At 43.9% G+C, this 23,274-nt stretch overlaps 2 protein-coding genes, 1 long non-coding RNA gene and 3 other non-coding genes across 7 annotated transcripts; 5 read left to right on the top strand and 1 right to left on the bottom strand.

Annotated features, from left to right (window-relative positions):
- Nucleotides 1–534: 534 nt before the first annotated feature.
- On the bottom strand, nucleotides 535–7,490 carry LOC130918477 (uncharacterized). Of its 2 annotated transcripts, none has more exons than XR_009063762.1 (5): nucleotides 7,414–7,490; nucleotides 7,278–7,341; nucleotides 7,043–7,204; nucleotides 977–1,123; nucleotides 535–862 (listed from the first exon to the last, which is right to left on the bottom strand). It is a non-coding gene; the product is annotated as an uncharacterized LOC130918477 (long non-coding RNA). The 2 variants fall into 2 exon arrangements; XR_009063763.1 differs by having other exon boundaries at nucleotides 7,053–7,204.
- Nucleotides 7,491–13,567: 6,077 nt separating this feature from the next.
- Nucleotides 13,568–16,225, top strand: LOC130919016 (uncharacterized). Its single transcript, XM_057841382.1, has 7 exons — nucleotides 13,568–13,605; nucleotides 13,685–13,771; nucleotides 13,876–13,937; nucleotides 14,028–14,556; nucleotides 14,684–15,011; nucleotides 15,097–15,904; nucleotides 15,999–16,225. Exons 3-7 carry the CDS (start codon nucleotides 13,892–13,894, stop codon nucleotides 16,223–16,225), a joined length of 1,938 nt encoding a protein of 645 aa, XP_057697365.1. The 5' UTR covers nucleotides 13,568–13,605; nucleotides 13,685–13,771; nucleotides 13,876–13,891.
- Nucleotides 16,226–16,451: 226 nt separating this feature from the next.
- On the top strand, nucleotides 16,452–18,189 carry LOC130919501 (uncharacterized). Its single transcript, XM_057842276.1, has 3 exons — nucleotides 16,452–16,795; nucleotides 16,934–17,439; nucleotides 17,520–18,189. Exons 1-3 carry the CDS (start codon nucleotides 16,502–16,504, stop codon nucleotides 18,136–18,138), a joined length of 1,419 nt encoding a protein of 472 aa, XP_057698259.1. The 5' UTR covers nucleotides 16,452–16,501; the 3' UTR covers nucleotides 18,139–18,189.
- Nucleotides 18,190–19,077: 888 nt separating this feature from the next.
- On the top strand, nucleotides 19,078–19,159 carry trnas-gcu (transfer RNA serine (anticodon GCU)). The gene has a single exon. It is a non-coding gene; the product is annotated as a tRNA-Ser (tRNA).
- Nucleotides 19,160–20,957: 1,798 nt separating this feature from the next.
- Nucleotides 20,958–21,039, top strand: trnas-gcu (transfer RNA serine (anticodon GCU)). The gene has a single exon. It is a non-coding gene; the product is annotated as a tRNA-Ser (tRNA).
- Nucleotides 21,040–23,188: 2,149 nt separating this feature from the next.
- Nucleotides 23,189–23,270, top strand: trnas-gcu (transfer RNA serine (anticodon GCU)). Its single transcript has one exon. It is a non-coding gene; the product is annotated as a tRNA-Ser (tRNA).
- Nucleotides 23,271–23,274: the final 4 nt, after the last annotated feature.

Raw genomic sequence — 23,274 nt, 5'->3', positions numbered from 1 at the left:
TGAGCACTTGAAGTTACGTAACTTGCGGACTATAAGTCGCTTCTTTTTCCCCTCATTTTGAATCCTGCTGCTTATAGTCAAGTGCTGCTTATTTGTTGGGTATATTTAAAATGTATATTGCTAAATAATCTAGAGTTCTGTAACTTTTTATTATATACTGTTGATCTATAACATGATGATTTTGAACTTTCTTGTTGAATCACCCTCTATTATGGTTTTGTTTTATGCAACTCTGATTGGTGGTATATAGGGTTGTTCTTGAGTGGGCGTTGAAAGGCGAACATCTGGGAAGAGGCCAGCGACGTGTTCTTCCATCGTGTGTCGTCTCCTGCATCCGTGAGAAGTACCCTTTTGTCAGTGAGAACTACAACGGTTTTAGGGAAGCTGAAGATGCTATGCAATTTTTCTAAGTACAACTTACCTACATACCTTTTCATACCATTTCCTCCATACCCAGAAACTTTTTATCTTTTAAAACTTTCACATTTCACAAATTATACAATATGTGTGTGTTTTTTTTTTTATTGTCGTACATTCAAAAATATCTACATTCTAAAATATTAAAAAAAAAAAAAAAAAAAAAAGGAAAATGTCTGCCTAATTATTTTTTAAATCGACTGACATGTTGTAAAATTAACTTTTTCTTTGTCAGGCCTTTCGATGTTTGCAACGTTCGGTGGAATAGTAGTTGGAGGCTTGAAAAAGAAGTCTGGCTCAGCAAACTTCAATGATGAATCCTGCCGTCTTTCCAGGACACGATCCACCAAATTCTCTCTGAATGTCTGCGTTGTTGGCTCGTAACAGCTCCGGGCAACCCATCTTTTTGTTCGCTTTGGAAACTCCAAGCTGTATTTCAAAGTGCCTAACAGAGTAAATTTGATAGAGATATGTACACGATAAGAAAGGTGGAGTGCAATTGTAATGGGACAAATGTTGACAGATTTCAATTTGGTCAATGACGTATGAGTAAGCCTACCATCGGCGTTCCTCTGTTGCTGGCGCCCGACATTTTCATTGTGGTCCATAACAGACATCAGTGTCCTTGCCTTCATGGAGTTATAGACAAAGTGGAGCCTCTTTTGGGTGTACTTCAGCATCGCACTGTGGTATACCGCCAGGTCACCTACAGATCACAATAAAAAGTATCTTGTTAGATATGTCATGATAATACGCCAGTGTTATAGACACAACCGCACCACGGAATAAGGCAAACCCTAGTATCAGAAAAAAAAAAAAAAATGCAGTATTTTCATGTTCAGCCAAAAAATACAGGACACCAAAAAGATATAATCTATCTGGTGTCCTGATGAGGCAACAACTTAGTCAAAAATTTGCTCCTGTCGATCATCATTGTTTACTTTTGTTTTAAACAAAACTAAAATTGCATTTATATTATGTATGTGTAATGGACTAGGGATGTCAATGGCAGAGGATAACATTTTCTACTGCATTAAAATAAATGTTTGGAAAATTGCTTCTAATTCAATCAGAAATCAAGTGAGCTATTAGTGTTGTAAATAGTGTAGTAGTGTGTAAATGGTCTAGTCCTTCAGTGTTTCGGAATGTCAATCTATCTCTCATACTTGAAGAGGCTAAACAAACAGGATGCATGTCTAGAGGTGTGACAATATATAGAAAAGATGATATATAGCGATAGTCTGTAGCCCAAAAGGTTATTGATATACTCCCACCAAAAAGTGATATATATTGTAGCTTCCAAAATGACATCACAGGGTACGGTTTCTCAAAGACGGGCACTTTATTGCTTTTCTGTGAAATGCCTTCGAATGCCGTGAAAACTAAAAGATGTACAAATAAAGCTTAGACACTTAAACAAAAAAGGTAACGTGCTAAACAGAAAACGAAGCTAACCTCGTGGCCGCCTGCCACTTTGGAGGTCCTGGGCGAGTGAACGCGGACTCACTCATTGTTTTTCAATGTGATTTTCTTCAAGTGTCCTTGTTTGGGTTTGAGTCTGATTTAGTTTGTGTGTCAGTCTCAAGTAAAGTCACAACTTTGTGTATTGGTCTGTCCAGGTATATTAGTCTCGTCAGTGGTTTTCCTTTGTCAAAGGTAGTCTCACTGGTCTTCAACCTAACCTTTCGAACTTTGCCATCTGGACTTTCAAATGTCTCTGTCACTTGAGCTAGTTTCCATGTGCATCTTGGAGCGTTATCATCCTCTAGTATCACAATATCGTTGACTTGCAGGTTTCGTGAAACTTTCTGCCATTTCTGTCGTTGTTGGAGATTCAACAGATATTCTCGCCTCCATCTTTGCCAAAATTCATTTGCCAGAAACTGGACCCTTTTCCATCTTTTGTTCAAGTACAAGTCTTCTTTGCAAAACTGTCCTGGAGGTGGTAGAATAACTGAAGACTTCATGGTCAATATGTGATTAGGAGTTAGTGGTTCCAGACTTGTGGGATCGTTAAGATGTTCAACACTTAATGGGCGACTGTTGATGATTGCCATTGTTTCATAAAAAAGTGTTCTTAGGCTACTTGTGTCAAGCCTGTTTACGGACTTGTCTAACATTGTTGCTAGGATACGTCGCACTGTTCGAATTTGGCGTTCCCAGATGCCTCCCATATGGCTAGCTGTCGGAACATTCATCACAAATTCGCAACCAATGGCTCTTTGTGGTTCTTGATCCATGTTCTTCATTAATTCCATAAATTCTCTTCTAGCTCCCATAAAGTTTGTCCCTTGGTCGCATCTCAGTTGTCGGACAGGACCTCTTATGGCGATCAGAGTTCGAAGAGCATTCATGAAAGCGTCTGTTGATAAGTCATCGAGTGTTTCAATGTGCACAGCTCGTGAACACAAACATGTGAACAATAGTCCATATTTTTTTATTTCTTTTCTTCCTTCCTTCACTATGAATGGGCCGAAACAATCAACGCCACTATAGGTGAAAGGAGGCGCCGTTTCTGTTCTCACTTCTGGCAAATCCGCCATCTGTTGGACGTTTGTGGCCTTTCTGTATCTTCTACACTTAACACAGCGGTAGATGTGCGAAGAAACAGCATTTCCACATCCTAGAATCCATATTCCGTTTGCACGCAATTCATTTGTAGTCATACCCCTTCCTTGGTGATGTACACGCTCATGATGGTGTTTGACGAGTAGGGATGACACGTGTGACTCTTTGGGAAGAATTGCAGGATGCTTGACGTTGTAGTGTAAGGCTGATTGAGATAATCTTCCTCCAACCCTGAGAACTTCTGACTTGTCCAAGAAAGCGTTCAGCTGCTTTAGTCTGTTGTGCTTGGGCAGGAAATTTTCTTTGTGAGATCTGATGTTCTTTATTTCTTCAGCAAAAGCTTCTCTTTGCACCAATTTGATGATGAAAACTGTGTCTTTTCTCTCTTCAAGATCTGTGACTTTGTTTGTTCTTTGTTGAATGCTTTTGTACTCTTTGATGAATCTCTTCAGTCTAGTAATGGCCTTCACTGCTCTTGACCAATCAGAAAATTTCTTTAAACGTTCTAGCAGTGGGTTAGCTTCTGTTGACTCTACCATGAATGTATGACATTTACGAACTTCTGGATCAGTCTCATCAACTTCTCCCACCATTTCCTGCTGGACTGGAAGATCTTGTTTCCAAAGGAAATCAGGTCCTTTCAGCCAGTTTGAATCTTTCAGCTGGATTGCGCTTAAGCCTCTTGAGGCGTGATCAGCTGGGTTGTTCTCTGAGCTGACATGTTGCCAGAGTTCAGGACTTGTGCTTTGTTTTATCCTTTGAATCCTGTTTGCCACGAATGTGTGGAATCTTTTTGCATCGTTGTTTATGTATGCCAATACCACTTGTGAATCTGTCCAATAGAATTCGTTCAGATTTTCAATTTCCAGTTCTCCTTTGATTAAGTCTGCATTTCGAACTGAAGTCACGGCTGATGACAATTCGAGCCTTGGGATAGTTGTCTGTTTAGTGGGCGTAACTCTCGCTTTACCGATTACGAGTGAACAACTGATTTTTCCTTCTTTGCTTATTGCTCTGAGGTACGAACATGAACCATAACCTTCGAGACTCGCGTCTGAGAAGTTATGCAACTCGTACTGCGCTATATCAGTGTCTTGTGAGTAGCTTCTTGGTATCTTTAGAGCTGCTAGTTTGGGCAGATCTCTTAACCATGTTTCCCATTGTGGTCGAATGTAGTCTGGGAGATCATCGTCCCAATTAGCCTTTCTTTGCACAATCTTTGGAGTATTTTCTTTCCTATCAATATGAACGGCGCAACAAACCCAAGGGGGTCATAGACTGAAGCGACTGTCGAGAGCACCCCTCTCCTTGTCAATGGGTTGTCTTTGACTTGGACTTTGAAAAGGAATTCATCTACTTCGACACACCATTGTACTCCGAGTGCACGTTCAATGTGTGGTTCTCCAAGAGCAATGTCTTGATCCTTTGCTTGAGCTTGTTCTACTTGGGGAATTGCCGCAAGTACTTCTTTGTTATTAGACACAAACTTATGCAAATGGAGATTGCCTGTTTTACAGAGAGCTCTTGACTCTTCAACTAGTTGGATAGCCTCGGCTGTTGACTTGACACTAACAAGTCCATCGTCAACATAAAAGCCTCTTTGAATGAACTTGATTGTCTCTTTGCAGAACTTGCCTCTGCCTTGTGCTGCGAGATGTTTGAGTCCGAAGTTACAGCATCCTGGAGATGAGGCTGCCCCAAAAAGGTGCACAGTCATCCTGTATGCTGAAGGCTTGGAGTTCAAATCGCCTTTGTTCCACCAGAGAAACCTAAGGTAGTCTTGGTGTTCTTTGACAACGTGAAATTGGTGAAACATTCTCTCCACGTCACACATGATGGTGATAGGACCCTTTCTGAATCGGCACAACACTCCGACCAGTGTGTTGGTGAGGTCTGGTCCTGTGAGAAGGTGATCGTTGAGGGAAGTTTCCTGAAAGCGTGCTGAACAATCAAAAACCACGCGGATCTTTTCGGGCTTGTGGTGGTGGTAAACCCCGTGGTGTGGGATATACCACGCTGCTTTGTTAGCCAGTTCTTGTTCTGGGACTCTTTCTGCGTCTCCACGGGTTATGATGTCCTCCATAAACTTGACGTAGTCTTTACAGTATTTCTCGTCCTTTCTGAGTCGACGTTCCAATGAAGACAGTCTGTGTTCCATCTGGTAGTCAACCAATCTGGAAGTTTCAGCAAAAGCTTCTGAATTTCCATACAGTCATTGAGCACTTCTAATGCCTTAATGTGTGGCATCGCAGCTTCGCAATTCACGAGGAAATCAGAAAATTCTCTCAATTCACTTCCATCCTTAGAACTTATTTTTGACCAACCATAAAGCCTGTCTCTAAAACACTTCCCTATAGTGAATAAATCTCCAAACCGTTTCTCTAGCATTTTCCAAGCTGAGTCATTTGCTTCATCTGTGCCTACCAGGAGGAATCCTTCAACTGCTCTTTTTGCAGCTCCACCAAGATACTTCCTGAGGTAGTACAGTCGTTCATTTTTGGGAATATTTTTTCTTTCAATCAAGGTTTCAAATGACAATTGCCAGTCCTTGAACTTGAGTGGGTCTCCAGTGAACAATGTAGGTTCTGGAGTTGGAAGACGATTAGCATTTATTGCTTTAGCTAGAATGCCAACTAGATCTGTGTTTGGCTGAGTTTGTGCTGGAATCATTTGAACTTGTGTGCTTTGAGGGATGAATGGTGGACTTGTAGCCTTGAGTGTTTGACTTGTGATGGCTGTAGGTTGTATGCCTGGATTTTGTTGATTGTGTGAGACATATGCGGCTTGAGTGGGAATGCTTGGCGTGATAGCGATTGCTTGAGGTTTACTCCCTTTAATGCTCTCGAATATACTTTGACTTTCAGCACTACTTTCGGCTTCATCATATATCCTCACACGAGCTTTAGCTGCTTTGAGTTTTTTGACTTCCTCCAATCGTTCTATCCTTCTGCGCTGCTCTTCCATTGCTTGCTGCCTTTCCAAATTCTCACGTTCCAATTTTTGTAGCTCAGCTGTTTCGTTCTCTTGTTCCATCATTACTGCCAACATTTCTTCAGATGCTGCTGCATCAGCCTCTGCTTCCAGTCTTTTAATTGTTTGCGAGTATGATTGACCTGAACTACCTTTAGAGCTTCGTGATTTAGATTTTGAACTTACAGACCCTAAACATGAACAAACATCTGGCCAGGGCTCATCATCTTCATTTCCTTCTAGCCATCCTTGTGCCTTTCTGACAATAAATTCAGAGAGTGATGTGCAAACGTCTACTTTTTGCCTTATGTCAGCTTCAGGACTCAGCATTTGACGTATTTGTTCATTAGCACATTGCACAGCTTTACACGTGGTATTTATATTGAAAATAAGCTCCTTTAGTTCACTTTCTGAAGCTTCCTTCCTTAGCATTATTTTGCTAAGTCTTGCCTGGTATCGCCACCTTTCAAATGCGATTGCATAGCTGTGATGGAGGGCTTTCAGCTTCTCCTCTTGAAGGCCTTTACCTTTTTCGGTTAACATTCTTACTCTTTCACTTCTACGAAGAGTTTCTTGTTCTGTAGTTTGTGCTGCGTCATCTTCATTAGCTTCATTGAATTGTGAAGCACAGCACTCTTCATTGTCTTTGTCAGTCATTTTGTAAATTTGGTTAAATCTTAGTCAACACTATGTTTGAATTTCAAAACACCTATCGTACAACCTTAATACTTTGGGATCAATGTTACTTAATATTTGTACCAGTATTACACTTCACTTTTGCATACACGCTTTTTGTAAATTTCTAACTTAGATAATTTGAGCCTTGACAAACACACACAATTTTCACAATTCAACAATTTAACATCACCTTTAAGTATGGTAGAATTTAATTAACCTTTGACGAATGTGCTGTAGAAACTTATAGTGAACACCTAAACTTGATTTATTCACTTATATTCTACTCTTAACACAGTCCTTTAATAATTTCTACTTTACTCCCTTGATAATTAACGTTGTTAATGTGATGCTTGGCTGCTTGTGAGCGATAACTTTGGTACTGGCTCCCTCTGCTGGTGCACTTTGGTACCGTCTTTTACCGCAGCTGGCGTCGTCGTCTTAATGAGCTTCTCACCGGCGCTGGGCTGGGCGAGTTTTCACTGTAGCTTCCAAAATGACATCACAGGGCACGGATTCTCAAAGACGGGCACTTTATTGCTTTTCTGTGAAATGCCTTCGAATGCCGTGAAAACTAAAAGATGTACAAATAAAGCTTAGACACTTAAACAAAAAAGGTAACGTGCTAAACAGAAAACGAAGCTAACCTCGTGGCCGCCTGCCACTTTGGAGGTCCTGGGCGAGTGAACGCGGACTCGTGTGCATACAAAGCTTTACAAAACAATAGTCCAATTAATAACAGTTACAAACACATTGCAACATACAGAAATATAACAAAAATACCTTGTGCAGCTAGCACCTGTTTCTTTTTATGCAGCTTGTCAACTCTCTGCTGCTGCGTGTGGTTTAATGAAAGTCCTTTTTTGTCTGGGCGAGAGTAGGTCTCGCTGTAACTCGCGCCACGCAAATCTCGCGAGACTAGTGGTAACCAAAGCAATTACTATACAAATATTTACAAACAAATAATTCTCAATATGAATTAAACGACTTTCAATAAATACTGTAACTTTTCACCCTTAACAATTACTAAAACACTATTTTAAAACTAGAACTATTTCTTAAAGAGCATATGACACCAGAAAAAAAGTCTTAAATGGCATTATTATGTGAATTAGAATCATATTTTGAGACGATTCGACTATATACAACAATTTAGCAAAGCGCAGATGACGAGAAATTAGTCTTTTAATCTGCCGGTTAGCCACGCCTACCATTATAGGGCTTTAGCGTCCCCAACAGGTGGATGACGTCAGCGGTAGACTGGGCTCATCGGTTTTACTATTCAGCCTATTGAGGGGGAATTGTTCAGAACAAGGAAAATGCGACGAAGAGAGCCGCAAAATGTCATTGTTTCAGTCTCTCTACTCCCAATATTTTTACAGGATATTCTTTTTATCCAAGTATTTTTCCCCAATAGCTATATAAATGGCTTGAGAAGGACCAGTCAGCCCGTCGAGGGGGAACTATTCACAATGAGGAAAACGCGACGAAGAGAGCGGCAAAATGTCATTGTTTCTGTCTCTTTACTTCAATATTTTTACAGGATAGTCTTTTTACCCAAGTACTTTCCCCAATTGCTAAATAAATGGCATGGTCATGACAAATAACAATCTTGTGCTAAATGGAATATAAAATAATAAAAATCCATTTATTCAAGACGACATGGCAAAATTACTCCATAATGGTCAAAACAGTCGACTTCACCTTTACTGTCACACCTCCCGAACGATATTTTATGACACCTAAATCGGACATATGTAATTTCCCTTCCCCGGCTTCGGAGAATGTAAACAGACCAGAAGGAGTGACAGCTAGCCGACATGCTAACCCGAACCGAGGGACGTTTCAAAGTCTTCGAAGTGGAAAATCACACATAACTAGCCTGGATTATTTGACATGATGACCCGGTTGTCGAGTTTCTTTGTGGATCGGCAAACCGCCCGGCGGAGAGCAATTTACAGTTCGTTCCCTGGAGGAGGGTGGCTGGAGTTGTTGTGCAGCTAACGTGCTAACAGCTAACTGCTAATGAACATGAGGATAGCTTTTTACATGCCTATCAATGATCAAACGTAAGTAGTCCTTTATTTAAAGGAATTTTATAGTGTTTACTTTGTAATCACTGTATTCGTATTTGACATAATACAAAACAAGATGTTTACTCACTTCCTTGTAAGTCCAATGGTCCCACAGTAAATATCCACGGTGAATGGGAACATTTTGAAACTCCAAAAAGGCGCATACGCCTCTCCCGCATACAAAATGATTTTTCTGCAGCCGTTTGGCTGGCGTGATGCAAAAAATAAAAGTATTAATCCGCAAAATCAGCTGAATCCTTCGTCCTCATACACAACAGTACACTGTATAGTGAAGAGAACGTCTTCTACCGTACACGTCACAGCGCCCTCCTCCTCAATGAGAGACCGAAGCCGGAAGTCACTCATTTTCATGGCGCGGGATTCAAAAAACTAAATAAATATAGCGATCGCTTCCACACACATCCAAGCGGTCCATATCATTCAGGGGCATAAAATACCGCGTGTATTATGAAATAAACATGCTTTTTCGTGTCACAGGCACTTTAACAGAAAAGGGAGATTGGAGGTGGGGAGTTAATTGCTCGGTTTATCGGGGTCTAGACCAGATTTCTTTAAGATGAGAGTGATGGCGGCCATTTTGAGAGTTTGGGGGTTAGTGCCAGAGCAGAGGGAGGTGTTGATGATGTCGGTAATAAGTGAGGAGATTACGGGGAGACAGTCTTTTATTAGAACAGGGAATGGGATCTAGGGTGCAGGTGGCAGTTTTCATTCCAGACATTATGGAAGTAAGCTAAGTGGCTGATATTGGAGGAAGTTGAGTGAGTTTCTTGATCGGAGTGAGCATAGAGGCAGATGGTAGGAAGGACGGAGGGGTAAGTGAAACATTGGGATGGATCTTTGAGGTTTTTAGGTTGTTGTAGATGTTGTCTATTTTTGTTTTGAAAAATGAAAGAAATAACTGACACTTCTGGAGTGAATGAAGCAGAGGTGTAGTCATGGGGCTTGAGCAATGAGTTTATGGCGGAAAAAAGAGCCTTGGAATTGCTGGAGAAGGAGTGGATAATGTTGGCGTAGCGGGTGGTCCGGGCGGTGTTGATTACTTCTTTATATTGCTGTAGATGGTCCTTGTATGCTATTAGATGAGCTTTTAGGCCGGTTTTCTTATGGAGTCTTTCAAGTTGTCTTTTCTGGGTTTTCAGCAAGCGGAGTGTGGGCGTGTACCAAGGGGCAGAGTGTGTAAAGGAAATTGTTTTTGTTTTGAGAGGGGCATGCTGATTTAGGCAGGAGGAGAGTATGGTGTTATAGTAATTTACCAGCACTGTGGGGTCGTTAGGTGGCGGGGCAGGCGAGGTAGATAGATACTCAGTGAGTGAGGCTGATAAGGCTGTGGGAGAAATGCATTTAAGATTTCTGAAGGTTATGATACGGTTTTGTTTCGTTCCGGGGATAGTCAATGTCCATAGTGATTACCAAATGATTGGAGATGTGAAGGTTGTAGCTGTTTAACTGCTGGATTTTTAGATTGGAGGAGCAGACTAGGTCCAGGATGTTGTGTGTGGGAAAGTTAATATGCTGAGTGAAATTTAGACATTGTAGAAGCTCAAGGAATTCAGCGGCCATTTTATTGTTAGTGTCGTCAATATGCAGATTAAAATCACCCAGGAGGAGAATTGATGGAGAAATGGCAAATAACTGGGTCAGCACGTCAGTCAGGTCAGAAATAAAAGAGGGGTGTGGTTTGGGGGGGGCGGCAAATAATAGCAGTAACCAGAGGACATGGGCCGGAGAGTTTAAAGACAAGGTGTTCAAATGAGGGGACGGACGGAATTGGGATGGCAGTTGTCTTGATAGTTTTCCTGTAGATGATAGCAATGCCACCTCTGTGAATTTTATTTATGCTTAAAACACAACCATTATACATTTCATATTTTGTATCCATTTGTTATGCTTGCATGAGAACATTATAGCATATAGTATCATTGTTCTAATAATCTGTTGTAATATTTCTGAGTGTGCCTTCTCATGGCCTTGACGAGTATCACCATATGCCCAAATATGGACTGTTAAGTTCCGTTGTTTTTCAACATGCCCTGAATTAATCCAAGGGAGGACTGTTTTCTTATCTTCGTTCCACCCGGCGCCGGTGTTCAAGGTCTCAGCTCAAAGATGTTTTTGTATGGAAAAATACCAAGGCTTGTGAGATGATGAGTTTTGTTTCTGGGTAAAGTTTCGTTTCATGGGGCGCTTTGGCACCGCCCTTTTCAACAGTATAAATGTCCAGCTTCTATTGTACAGCTTCGTACTTTCTGAGTGATCTAAGCTAGCTGAGTCATATCATTTTGTACCCGTGATATATCATGTTTATAAAGTCTTCGAAGCAGGCAATCCTTGGCTGTCTGATTCATTATTCTCATTTTGTTATCTGTTGATACTTGTCTCGGAGTTCAAACTTGAGCTTCCCTGACAACCTCCTCGGCCCATGGTGCGGGGTTTATCAAGGTATGTGAATCCAGTGGGAGTGGTTTGATTAATTGCCTGGCTCTGCCAGACTATTCTCCCTGTATTTTTCAAACACTGAGAGAAATAGTCTGGGAACCATCCCATTAACGGCCTTTCGAGCAGATACAAAATCAATCGACAAATCAGATTCGTTTATTTGCGTGACGTGTTCTTCACGCGCAACGTCACTCTTGCGCGTCGAAAGTCGTCTCTTCAACTGCACAGATGGTGAACGGGAGAGCCGAGAATATGTTCCAATCCACGGTAAAATCAGTTTTAAATTACCAAAAACACATCGACACGAGTCATTGACAACAGTCTGTCTCGCGCTAGCCATGTCGAATGAACTCCGCTCTCTTCGTATGTTTACTTCCGCGCGCAAGTCCCTCGTCCTGCTCTCGCCATTTTACTAACGTCACGTCTGCCCGTTGCTGATTGGTCCACTCCACTGTCTGTTTGCTGTGTGAGTCTGGTGTACCAGGCAATTGATTAAGGGAAAGATATTCTAATGGTTTTTGCCAGGTTCGGCGAGGCAGAAAATGTCTAGGTTCTTTTCTTTTATGAATTCATTAAGAGTGTGAGTTTTGTTATTGATTAATCGATCGGGAATTGAATAACGCCAATTTCAGATAATTTTCTTTTATAGAGGGTAGTGATGATTTGGGAATTGGCCGAAGGCTGGCTGTATTGGTATGTCTTGTGTAAAGGAAACGGCGCTGCCTTTGGTTGATGACGGTTTTAATTTGATTTGCAGGTTGAGATTGTAGTGACAGATGGGGCCAAAGAGAGGCGCTGATGGACGGAAACAAGTACAGTGATGTCATCGGATTGGAGTGATGGGTGGGCTCATGGGAGTTAATCGGTCATGCTGTGGAAGCACGTGTGGATGTTTGGGCAGTGTAATGGAGATTTCCTGTGAGCATTTTAGATCCCAGCATATTTGGATGGTGTCACATGCCAAGCACATAACAAAATGAGGGGAGCCGAGACAAGAGTATGGGCCAATTGAATGATTTATTCAACATAAGATTTAAACAACATAATAAACAATGAAGGTGTGTGTATGGGTGTAAAGTCAGTGGTGTCTGCTAGGTATGGATGCAAATGGATATGTATGTGGGAATCTTTAACTAAAGTCCCAACACAACCAAGGAAAACCAACAACCAACCTGGAGGGGAGAGCAGAGAGAAAGATTAGCCTGGCACCCAGGCCTTTTAAGCCCAGGTGCCTTCAATCAAATCACCTGGCCTCTGCCTGATTAGGGAGCCACCCATACCAGGCAGGGCAGGGCCGTGACACCCCCCTCCTTAAAATGAGGGTTCCACCCTCACCCCAAAAAAGCCCACAAAACTAATCAAAGTTCCCTAATGAAAACCATACCGATCCAAGGTGTGGTTGTATCCCCCAACTGGACGTCCGCAATTGATTATTTGTAAATTCTTTGCTGAGTATAAAAGAAATATAAATTAAGTGTTTTGATTTATGATTTCAAATAATATCTTTTAATGTTTATGGTTGTTTCCTTTCAGAATATGTATGCATACCCCGTTTTGCGCAAAACTCCTCAGGGTCAACTCCTCATGGGGCCGACTGAGGAGGCAAACAGGAGTGAGGTTGCGGGGGCAGGGAGATCCAGAGCCAGGTGTAAGGAGGAGGTTCTGTCCGAGGCCACTGCCTTTGTGAGACAGAATGGAGGGGATCCTGGTGACCAGTTCCTTGTTCTGGCTCACTGCAGGATCCAGTTTGGTAAACACCAGGGCCAGAGGTTCCGGTGGCTGCTGGAGAACTCACTGGGGTATGCAGTGTATCTGGCGTGCAGCAGTATGGGGGAAGAGGAGAGGGACAACCCGCTGTCAGCCAGTAAGCATCTGTTCCTCAGCTACACCTCTCGGATCAGGGACGTGGGGGAGGCTGTGGAGGTGTACCAGAAAAAACAGGCAATGCGGCAGGAGGCCCAGAGGACGGGGGACACGGGACATCTGATGGTCGAGTTTGGTGTCTTCAAGGGCAGGTCCATGAAGGAGGTGTATGAAGACCCAAGCAAGGAGGCTCAGTCTTTCATTTCCTACCTGAAGAAGGCAAAGGCCAGGCCCAACACCAACATGGCCCTCTTCCAGGCATACGTGCTGAAGAGAGAGGCTCCAGCTCATGTCCCCACCACTGCTGCCTCTGCTCCGCCTGCTGCAACTCAAAGAAGGCAACACGTAGCTGCCTCTGTGAAGGGCCTGTTGGCTGGTGGGACACATCTGTCTGCTTCACAGCTGGCAAAGAAGCTAATGAGTCCAGCCAAACCCTGTAAGTATTCAGATGATGTGCAGGTATTAAAGTTATTCCTATATATGTGTATCTAAAAAAGCATCTTGTTTTGAACAACAGCTGCAGAGCCACGTTGCCCATCTCCGTCTCAGCGCGCAGCCCGAAGACGGCTCTTTACCTGTGGTGAGCATCTAGTGCAGGTCGATGTGTGCAGGTGTGATGGTGACATTTGCTTCATGCTTTGTGTTCTATGTTTTTACAGATAGTGCTGCTGGGGATTTTTTTGACCAGGTAGATGACCAGGAGATGGTGGTAGTGGCCTCACAAGCAGAGGAACAACTTTCTCAAAGTACGTAAATCTCAAACAATGTTTTATAAACAATTTTGTGTTAATATTTTGTAATTATATGTATTTCTTGATGTATTTCTTGATGTATTTCTTTATTTATACAGATAACTGGCACTTGGCATGCGCCAGTCCCCAGTCAAAGAAAAAATGATATTTAAAGGTGTATGTATGTGAACTGTTTTTATATCATTGTTTATCCCAATCATAGTTTCATTCGCAATCTCCATGAAACTAACGCTTTCTTTTTACGCTCCAGGCACTGCTGCGCCAGTTCCAGCCCCAGCCCCTGCTCCTCCAGTGGTGTGGACTCCTGTGTCCCAGCCACCTGCAGAGCTGCCGAGACACTGGAAGGAGCAGCTTCCTTCATTCCAGCAGGACTGGATTAGGAAGGCTCTGTTCAGGGCCAACACAAATACAGGGAAGCTGGAGTTGATGCCCAATCCTGTATTCTGGTGGTATCCCCCTCAGCCGCCGAATGTCTTCACCCAGCCTCCTGCCTCTCCTGACGTCTTCTTCTGTCGCCCTCTGTTTCTCTGGATGCCGCTGAAGATGTGGTCCATTCCACTCGTCTGTGTCCAGCCAGCCTGCAATAACCACAGGCTGACAGCCGCTGGCCTTTATCGCACTGTTCGCAAGGTCCTGGACATAGATGGGTGGTATGACATGGCCACGGAGTACCTGGAGTGCAAAGGATGCAAGAAGAAGTACCCGGCCTGGTCTGACGACATCCTGGCACAGCTCGACATGGGGCACCGTAGAAAATTCCCCGCCATTCTGACATACAGGTATGAATTATCAAGAATAAGAGCAATGTACTATAATGTGCTTGTGGTGTATAAAATAGAAGGCATTGCTTTAATAATGTTAAACAATAAAATGCGACATTGACCAGAATGATACGACTCTCTGTAGGTACTCGTGTGATCACCGTGTGGTCATAATGATGCGGGAGCGGACCCAGGGCAACAGTGTCACGCAGCTTTACAGAAAGCTGCAAGAAGAGCACAGTGCAGCGTGGACACGGTGCACGCTGGAGTACCTCACTGCCTGCGAGCCCTTCGCCGACTCCTCCATGACTGAGCCTCCAGTTTTCTCTGCACCCCCGCCACTCCCAGCCCTTCCAAAACCCAAGTGGCTGTTGTCTGTGTACGCCAGGGACGTCCTCTCACGGCTACCTGAGGTCAAAGCCAAGATAACCTCAGTCTTTGGCTCTGTCCTCAAGATGGACTCCACTAAAAAGGTAAAGTAAAAAAACTGAGTTTTAAAAATGATGTGAATGCTTTTATTTTTGTTATAGTTGCTCATTTGACATGTTTTTCATATAGGTTACCAAAAAACTGGCTGGAGCAGCTGCTAACACTGCTGGCTGGTGCACCAACGTGGGCAATGAACACGGCCAGATTCTGGTGTCAGTGCTCACGGCTGCAGAAGGGCACGGACTGCGGCCCATGGCAGCGGGTCTGGTGAGGAGGTACAGGGAAGCGGGAGTGGCACCACCCGCTATCCTGTATGTGGACAGAGACTGCTGCACTCCACATGCACAGGGACAGTCGCTGGTCAGGACCAAGTTTGCTGAGTGGGATGAGCTCCAAGTGCATCTGGACATCTGGCACTTCATGAGGCGGTTTGCTGCAGCCGTCATCACGGAAGCCCATCAGCTTTACGGCATCTTCATGGCTCGACTCTTCAGGTGCATCTTTGAGCTGGACCCAGAAGATGTCACTGCTCTTCGGCTGGCCAAACAAGGGGAGCTGCGGGCCAGAGGAGCAGGTCCAGTCTCAGAGAAGGCCCTGGACAAGCTGATCAGCAGGAAGGAGTTGGAACTGCACTGCCGCAAGAGGACCAGAGGCGTGGAGGAGACTACTAGGAGGATTAAATCACTAATTGACGAGATGGACAGCGAGAAGGGGAGGGACACTCTGGGTGTACCACTGCTGGACCACGAGCGTATCCAACAGATCTGGATAGACCAGCAGAGGCACATCGCTTGTATTCAGGACCCAGAGGGCTTCCCTCTGTACATGAAGACGGGGTCACTGAAGAAAGGTGGTGTGGAGCTCTGCTGCTATCGCTGTGCTCGTGGCTCCACCTCATTGGAGTCCTTCCACCTCCATTTGAACCGCTTCATCCCTGGTGGGTTATTACTTACTTTCAAGCATACTGCTGTATTACAGTAAATCGTTTTTGCTCCTAACACAGTCTATGTATTTTTTTGTTTAACCTGCAGGGACCAGTGCCAGTGACGCTCACTTCCAGGCCTATCTCCTGGAAGGTCTGATGCGCTGGAACCAGGACAGAATGGAACATGCAGTGACAGGAAAACATGAGCTGAGGACCTATGACAGTGCTGAGAGGGAGGCCATGGACCGGCTCAGCCGCAAGGTCCTGAAGAAGTCCTTGGACGAGTGCTTCCAGCGTCCGGGGGTTTACACAGGCAAGAATAATTCTTGTTAACTCTGACATTTTTGGAAAATTGTAGCAAAAGTATTTTTATTGATGAAGAATTAAAGATTAGATGTCATCTTCACAATGTAATGAAGTATAAAGAAGTTTTCATTTATAAAATGTATTGAATAAATGTATTTAATGTTAAATTTTAATATTTAATACATTATTTCAAACAATTGATTGATCTTTTTTTTCTGTGTGTGTGTGTGTATATGTGTTTATGCAGGGGAGCTTCTAGGCATTGAGTACCTGTACAGTCAGACTGGTAAATCCCTTACTGACATGGAAAACCCGGAGGATGAGGATCGACTGGTGGAGCAGATGGACGATGAGGAGGTGCAGGACGAAGGTTTTCTGGAGGAGGAACCTATTGACTTGACGGTGCCTGTCCTCTATGACACCATCGAGACTGTCCCACAGCCATCCACATCCAGTCAAGGGCTGCCTCCACCGAAGTCCCCTTCCCAGCGTCGTGTGCCCTCCCCCCTGCAGCGTCCTCTTCAGCACCCTGACGAGCCTAGTGCTGCCTCTGATCCTGCCACATCTGCTGGGTCCAGTGCTGCAGACCAGACTCTTGTGAGTTGACTGATCATTATTAGTCTCTATTTGCTTTGACATGCTGAGTGTTGTATTGAATTTCCCTTCAGTATTTACAAGTAATTTTCATTAATTTAATATCATTTGTTGATTCATTTTGATATTTCTACTACGCAGGCTCCAATTCTTGGACCTGATGGCGTACCTGGCTGGGATAAGGTCCAGGACTTGGCTGAATACCTGGTGTCCCTCCGTCAGGCACGCTACCTGGACGAGCAGCAGGTCAGCGAGGTCATCCTCTTGTGGACTGCTCTACCTGAAGGGGACAAGCGGAGGATCCACTACCAGCCCAGACACCAGCCCAAGCTTGTCCACGGACGCTACAAGGCCCCGAAGAACGCAGGAACGACACCGGGTGTGGACAGTGTGAAGAAGTGCCTGATTGGTCATCCAGGAGGGCCAGCTCAGTGGCCCAGCTCAAGCCGCTTAGTTGAGACTATGTGCGTCAAGCTGTGTGCACTACACAAGTCTCCAAGTAAAAAGGATGGAGTCCGCCTTCCTCGTTGGACCAAAGTACTCAATGACTACCACCACATCCGAGACGTGGTGCTGAACTGCCACACCCTGATGGAGGCCACCTCTCTTCAACTTTTCCTGCTGAATCAGAGGACTCTCACTCAGTGGTAAGCACAATGTTTTTTATATTGACATTTATGTAAAAAGTTTAGCGGTCATTTGTAATGTTTACATTTTATGGCTGCAGGTTTAATCGACGGGAGAACTCTCAGGAGCGAAGTGTCCTTTCCCAAGGCCTTGCTTGTGAGGACCGCATCGCTGTGGCCAGCTCACAGCTTCCTGCTCCACGGGAAAGGATGGAGAAGCCTCCCTCCACATCAGGGCCCCAGCACGAGTTCGTCCTTCCTCCAAACAGGGCGGGACAGGCTCCTAAGTTGCGGCCGGGTAGACAGCCTGCTAGTGCCACTGTCGTCCGGCCCATCGCTCCAGCACATCCTCCTGCTCCTCTTGCTCTCCCAGCTCCTGCATTGCCGCCTCAGATCATTGTTTTAAACCCTGGTTGGTCCCTAGCCGCCCCTGTCCAGGCTCAAACTCCTGTTGCCCCTGTGGCTCCTGTGTCCCGTCTCACAGTGAGGAACAAGCGGCGCAGGGCAGAACAGGAAGCCAGTGGAGTCCAGAAAAGAAGATATGTCCGCGAAGTGGCAGTTAACAAGTGCTCAAAGTGTGGGCAACCCAAAATTAAGGAGTTTGGACACAGCCGCTTTGGCAGGGCCACCTTTTGCCTCAATTCGTCAGGAGGCAAATCTTTAGAAGTGTGGCTGAATGAGCAGCGCCAGCAGAAAGAACTGCGAAACCCGCCCCCTTAACAAAAATCTGGATGGACACACTTGTAAATAATGTAGAATAAACTGTAAATATGTGAACCCATTTATCCCAATAAAGTGTCATTCTATTATCCTTTTTCCTGTGTATATATTGTTTTTTTTTACCCAAGTGTTCATTAAGGCAAGTGTCTTATGTCTTGCATGATGTTTTGTAAATACTGACTCATTGATGCCAAGGTTTCAAAGGCTTGTGCATGCAAATAAGTTGCACTTTTTAATATAATAACAAAGGAGGCGAAAGTGCTCCTTTTCTATTGGCATGACAAATAAAACCATTGTATACATCTAGATGGCTAAACAACATATTTGTCAAGTAATACAAACTAATACTGAGCATTAAACATTAAATTGTAGAGATCAACTGTGGTCTAATTATTTTCTATGACAATAAAGAGCCATTCTAATGAATGAAAAGCAAATCAAACGGAAAATATTTTATCTAAGAGGTAAACTGCTATCCAGTTATCAACGTAAACAAGCTGATCTTTCGCATTAGAACACATTCAGATTGTGCCCTAAAGTGAAAGGAGGAAGGACCACGTGACGGATAGATCTCGGTAAGATGACGTCAGGACGACGCCGCGCACATCCGGCACTTCGAGTCCAGGGTCGCTGGTTCGACACAGCCCGTGGCAAATACATTTTCGCTAATCCGTACACAACAACGTTCTTAAATGCCCCCCGGGCCGCCTCCGATTACCGTCCGGCGACGCCGCCGCCAGCGCGGCGGATTTCCCGCCGCTCTCGCGTGTGCGGGGAAGCTCAAAGATTGGGCACCAGCCTTTGCGCAGCGAGCGCTCTACCACTTGAGCTAATTCCCCTTCAACCTGAAGAACCTGGGCAACGATACTATTGTCAGTGAAACATACGGATACAGATACAGGTCACTCCCGTTGCCCTGAGATCGGTTGTTAAGAAAGTGATGAGGTGACCGAGTGGTTAAGGTGATGGACTGCTAATCCATTGTGTTCTACACGCATGGGTTCGAATCCCATCCTCATCGTGTTCTTGCATTTGCTACTTGGTGGTGTTTCTGGCTTGAGACTAGTTCCACAGGGGCAGGGCAAACTAAAACAAGCGCAGTTGCTCCAACTTCTGCTTCGTACATCTGCACCATCCATCTCCGGTTCTTCTCAGGCTGGTGAAAACACAGTAACGGGTCAAAGTCTTCATTGGAAGAAGGTGCAGTGTGACTTGTCTCTTTCCGTGATGCTGGCCACCGTGAAGTAGAAAGTTAGACACGGGGCAATTGGTCTTTGTTCTTTCATCTCTAGGTTCCTTTGAAATTCAAACTTTAATTTTGGAGCCCTTCTTTATCTGATTCTGAAACTTGTTGATTAGTTATCAGTCATCGTGTTCTTGCATTTAGTACTTGGTGGTGTATCTGGCTTGAGACCAATTCCACAGGAGCAGACCAAACTGAAACAATTGCAGGTGCTCCAATTTCTGCTTCATTCATCTGCGCCATGCATCTCCAGTTCTTCTCAGGCTTGCCAAAACACAGTAATTGGTCAAAGTCTTCTTTGGAAGAATGTGTAATGAAACTCGTCTCTTTCAGTGACGCTTGCCATCCTGAAGTACAAAGTGAGACATGGCGCAATTGGTCATTGTGTCTTTATCTCTGGGTTGCGTTGCAATTCAAATGTTAATTTTGGAGCCCTTCTCTATCTGATTCTGAAACTTGTTGATTAGTTATCAGTCATCGTGTTCTTGCATTTAGTACTTGGTGGTGTATCTGGCTTGAGACCAATTCCACAGGAGCAGATCAAACTGAAACAATTGCAGGTGCTCCAATTTCTGCTTCGTTCATCTGCGCCATGCATCTCCAGTTCTTCTCAGGCTTGCCAAAACACAGTAATTGGTCAAAGTCTTATTTGGAAGAATGTGTAATGAAACTCGTCTCTTTCAGTGACGCTTGCCATCCTGAAGTACAAAGTGAGACATGGCGCAATTGGTCATTGTGTCTTTATCTCTGGGTTACGTTGCAATTCAAATGTTAATTTTGGAGCCCTTCTCTATCTGATTCTGAAACTTGTTGATTAGTTATCAGTCATCGTGTTCTTGCATTTGGTACTTGGTGGTGTATCTGGCTTGAGACCAATTCCACAGGAGCAGACCAAACTGAAACAATTGCAGTTGCTCCAATTTCCGCTTCGTTCATCTGCACCATGCATCCACAGTTTTTCTTGGGCTTGCAAAACCACAGTAATAGGTCAAAGTGTTCATTGGAAGAAGGTGGAATGTGACTCGTCTCTTTCAGTCATGTTGGCCACCGTGAAGTAGAAAGTTAGAGACGGGGTAATTGGTCATTGTTCTTTCCTCTCTGGGCTGGTTTGTAATTCAAATTTTTATTTTTGAGCCCTTCTTTATCTGATTCTGAAATGTGTTGATTAGTTATATTTGGGCTGTTTTATAAAGGGCTGTTAGGTGAGAGGTCGCTTCCTAAATTTGGACAAAATTGTTGTCAAAGAAGTGTCTTTTGTTTTCGAAATGCAAAACAGAAGAAGTGTCTTTGTTTTTGAAATACAAACCAGATCTCAGCCTATTGACGAGCTTGAAAAAATCATCTGGCTTCAGGTTTCATCCATGGTTTTTGAGAGCATAAAAGACTGCAAACCCATTGACTACTGGAGAATGAGGGCATCGATCCCCCTACCTCTCGCACGCTAAGCGAGCGCTCTACCACTTGAGCTAATTCCCCTTCAACCTGAAGAACCTGGGCAACGATACTATTGTCAGTGAAACATACGGATACAGATACAGGTCACTCCCGTTGCCCTGAGATCTGTTGTTAAGAAAGTGATGAGGTGACCGAGTGGTTAAGGTGATGGACTGCTAATCCATTGTGTTCTACACGCATGGGTTCGAATCCCATCCTCATCGTGTTCTTGCATTTGCTACTTGGTGGTGTTTCTGGCTTGAGACTAGTTCCACAGGGGCAGGGCAAACTAAAACAAGCGCAGTTGCTCCAACTTCTGCTTCGTACATCTGCACCATCCATCTCCGGTTCTTCTCAGGCTGGTGAAAACACAGTAACGGGTCAAAGTCTTCATTGGAAGAAGGTGCAATGTGACTTGTCTCTTTCCGTGATGCTGGCCACTGTGAAGTAGAAAGTTAGACACGGGGCAATTGGTCTTTGTTCTTTCATCTCTAGGTTCCTTTGAAATTCAAACTTTAATTTTGGAGCCCTTCTTTATCTGATTCTGAAACTTGTTGATTAGTTATCAGTCATCGTGTTCTTGCATTTAGTACTTGGTGGTGTATCTGGCTTGAGACCAATTCCACAGGAGCAGACCAAACTGAAACAATTGCAGGTGCTCCAATTTCTGCTTCATTCATCTGCGCCATGCATCTCCAGTTCTTCTCAGGCTTGCCAAAACACAGTAATTGGTCAAAGTCTTCTTTGGAAGAATGTGTAATGAAACTCGTCTCTTTCAGTGACGCTTGCCATCCTGAAGTACAAAGTGAGACATGGCGCAATTGGTCATTGTGTCTTTATCTCTGGGTTGCGTTGCAATTCAAATGTTAATTTTGGAGCCCTTCTCTATCTAATTCTGAAAGTTGTTGATTAATTATCCGTCATTGTGTTCTTGCATTTGGTACTTGGTGGTGTATCTGGCTTGAGACCAATTCCACAGGAGCAGACCATACTGAAACAATTGCATGTGCTCCAATTTCTGCTTCGTTCATCTGCACTATGCATCTTCGGTTTTTGTAAGGCTGGCGAAAACACAGTAACAGGTCAAAGTCTTCATTGGAAGAAGGTGCAATGTGACTTGTCTGTTTCCGTGATGCTGGCCACCGTGAAGTAGAAAGTTAGACACGGGGCAATTGGTCTTTGAATTTCAAAGGAACCTAGAGATGGAAGAACAAACTTTAATTTTGGAGCCCTTCTTTATATGATTCTGAAACGTGTTGATTAGTTATCAGTCATCGTGTTCTTGCATTTAGTACTTGGTGGTGTATCTGGCTTGAGACCAATTCCACAGGAGCAGACCAAACTGAAACAATTGCAGGTGCTCCAATTTCTGCTTCATTAATCTGCGCCATGCATCTCCAGTTCTTCTCAGGCTTGCCAAAACACAGTAATTGGTCAAAGTCTTCTTTGGAAGAATGTGTAATGAAACTCGTCTCTTTCAGTGACGCTTGCCATCCTGAAGTACAAAGTGAGACATGGCGCAATTGGTCATTGTGTCTTTATCTCTGGGTTCCGTTGCAATTCAAACTTTAATTTTGGAGCCCTTCTTTATCTGATTCTGAAACTTGTTGATTAGTTATCAGTCATCGTGTTCTTGCATTTGGTACTTGGTGGTGTATCTGGCTTGAGACCAATTCCACAGGAGCAGACCAAACTGAAACAATTGCAGTTGCTCCAATTTCCGCTTCGTTCATCTGCACCATGCATCCCCAGTTTTTCTTGGGCTTGCAAAACCACAGTAATAGGTCAAAGTGTTCATTGGAAGAAGGTGGAATGTGACTCGTCTCTTTCAGTCATGTTGGCCACCGTGAAGTAGAAAGTTAGAGACGGGGTAATTGGTCATTGTTCCTTCATCTCTGGGCTGGTTTGTAATTCAAATTTTTATTTTGGAGCCCTTCTTTATCTGATTCTGAAATGTGTTGATTAGTTATATTTGGGCTGTTTTATAAAGGGCTGTTAGGTGAGAGGTCGCTTCCTAAATTTGGACAAAATTGTTCTCAAAGAAGTGTCTTTTGTTTTCGAAATGCAAAACAGAAGAAGTGTCTTTGTTTTTGAAATACAAACCAGATCTCAGCCTATTGACGAGCTTAAATAAACTATCTGGCTTCAGGTTTCATCCATGGTTTTTGAGAGCATAAAAGACCGCGAACCCATTGACTACTGGAGAATGAGGGCATCGATCCCCCTACCTCTCGCACGCTAAGCGAGCGCTCTACCACTTGAGCTAATTCCCCTTCAACCTGAAGGACCTGGGCAACGATACTATTGTCAGTGAAACATACGGATACAGATACAGGTCACTCCCGTTGTCCTGAGATCTGTTGCTAACAAAGTGATGAGGTGACCGAGTGGTTAAGGTGATGGACTGCTAATCCATTGTGTTCTACACGCATGGGTTCAAATCCCATCCTCATCGTGTT

The sequence above is a fragment of the Corythoichthys intestinalis genome, chromosome 7 (genome assembly GCF_030265065.1).
Source record: "Corythoichthys intestinalis isolate RoL2023-P3 chromosome 7, ASM3026506v1, whole genome shotgun sequence".
NCBI classification, from domain to species: Eukaryota; Metazoa; Chordata; class Actinopteri; order Syngnathiformes; family Syngnathidae; genus Corythoichthys; species Corythoichthys intestinalis.
This window is presented reverse-complemented; position numbering and strand designations above follow the sequence as displayed.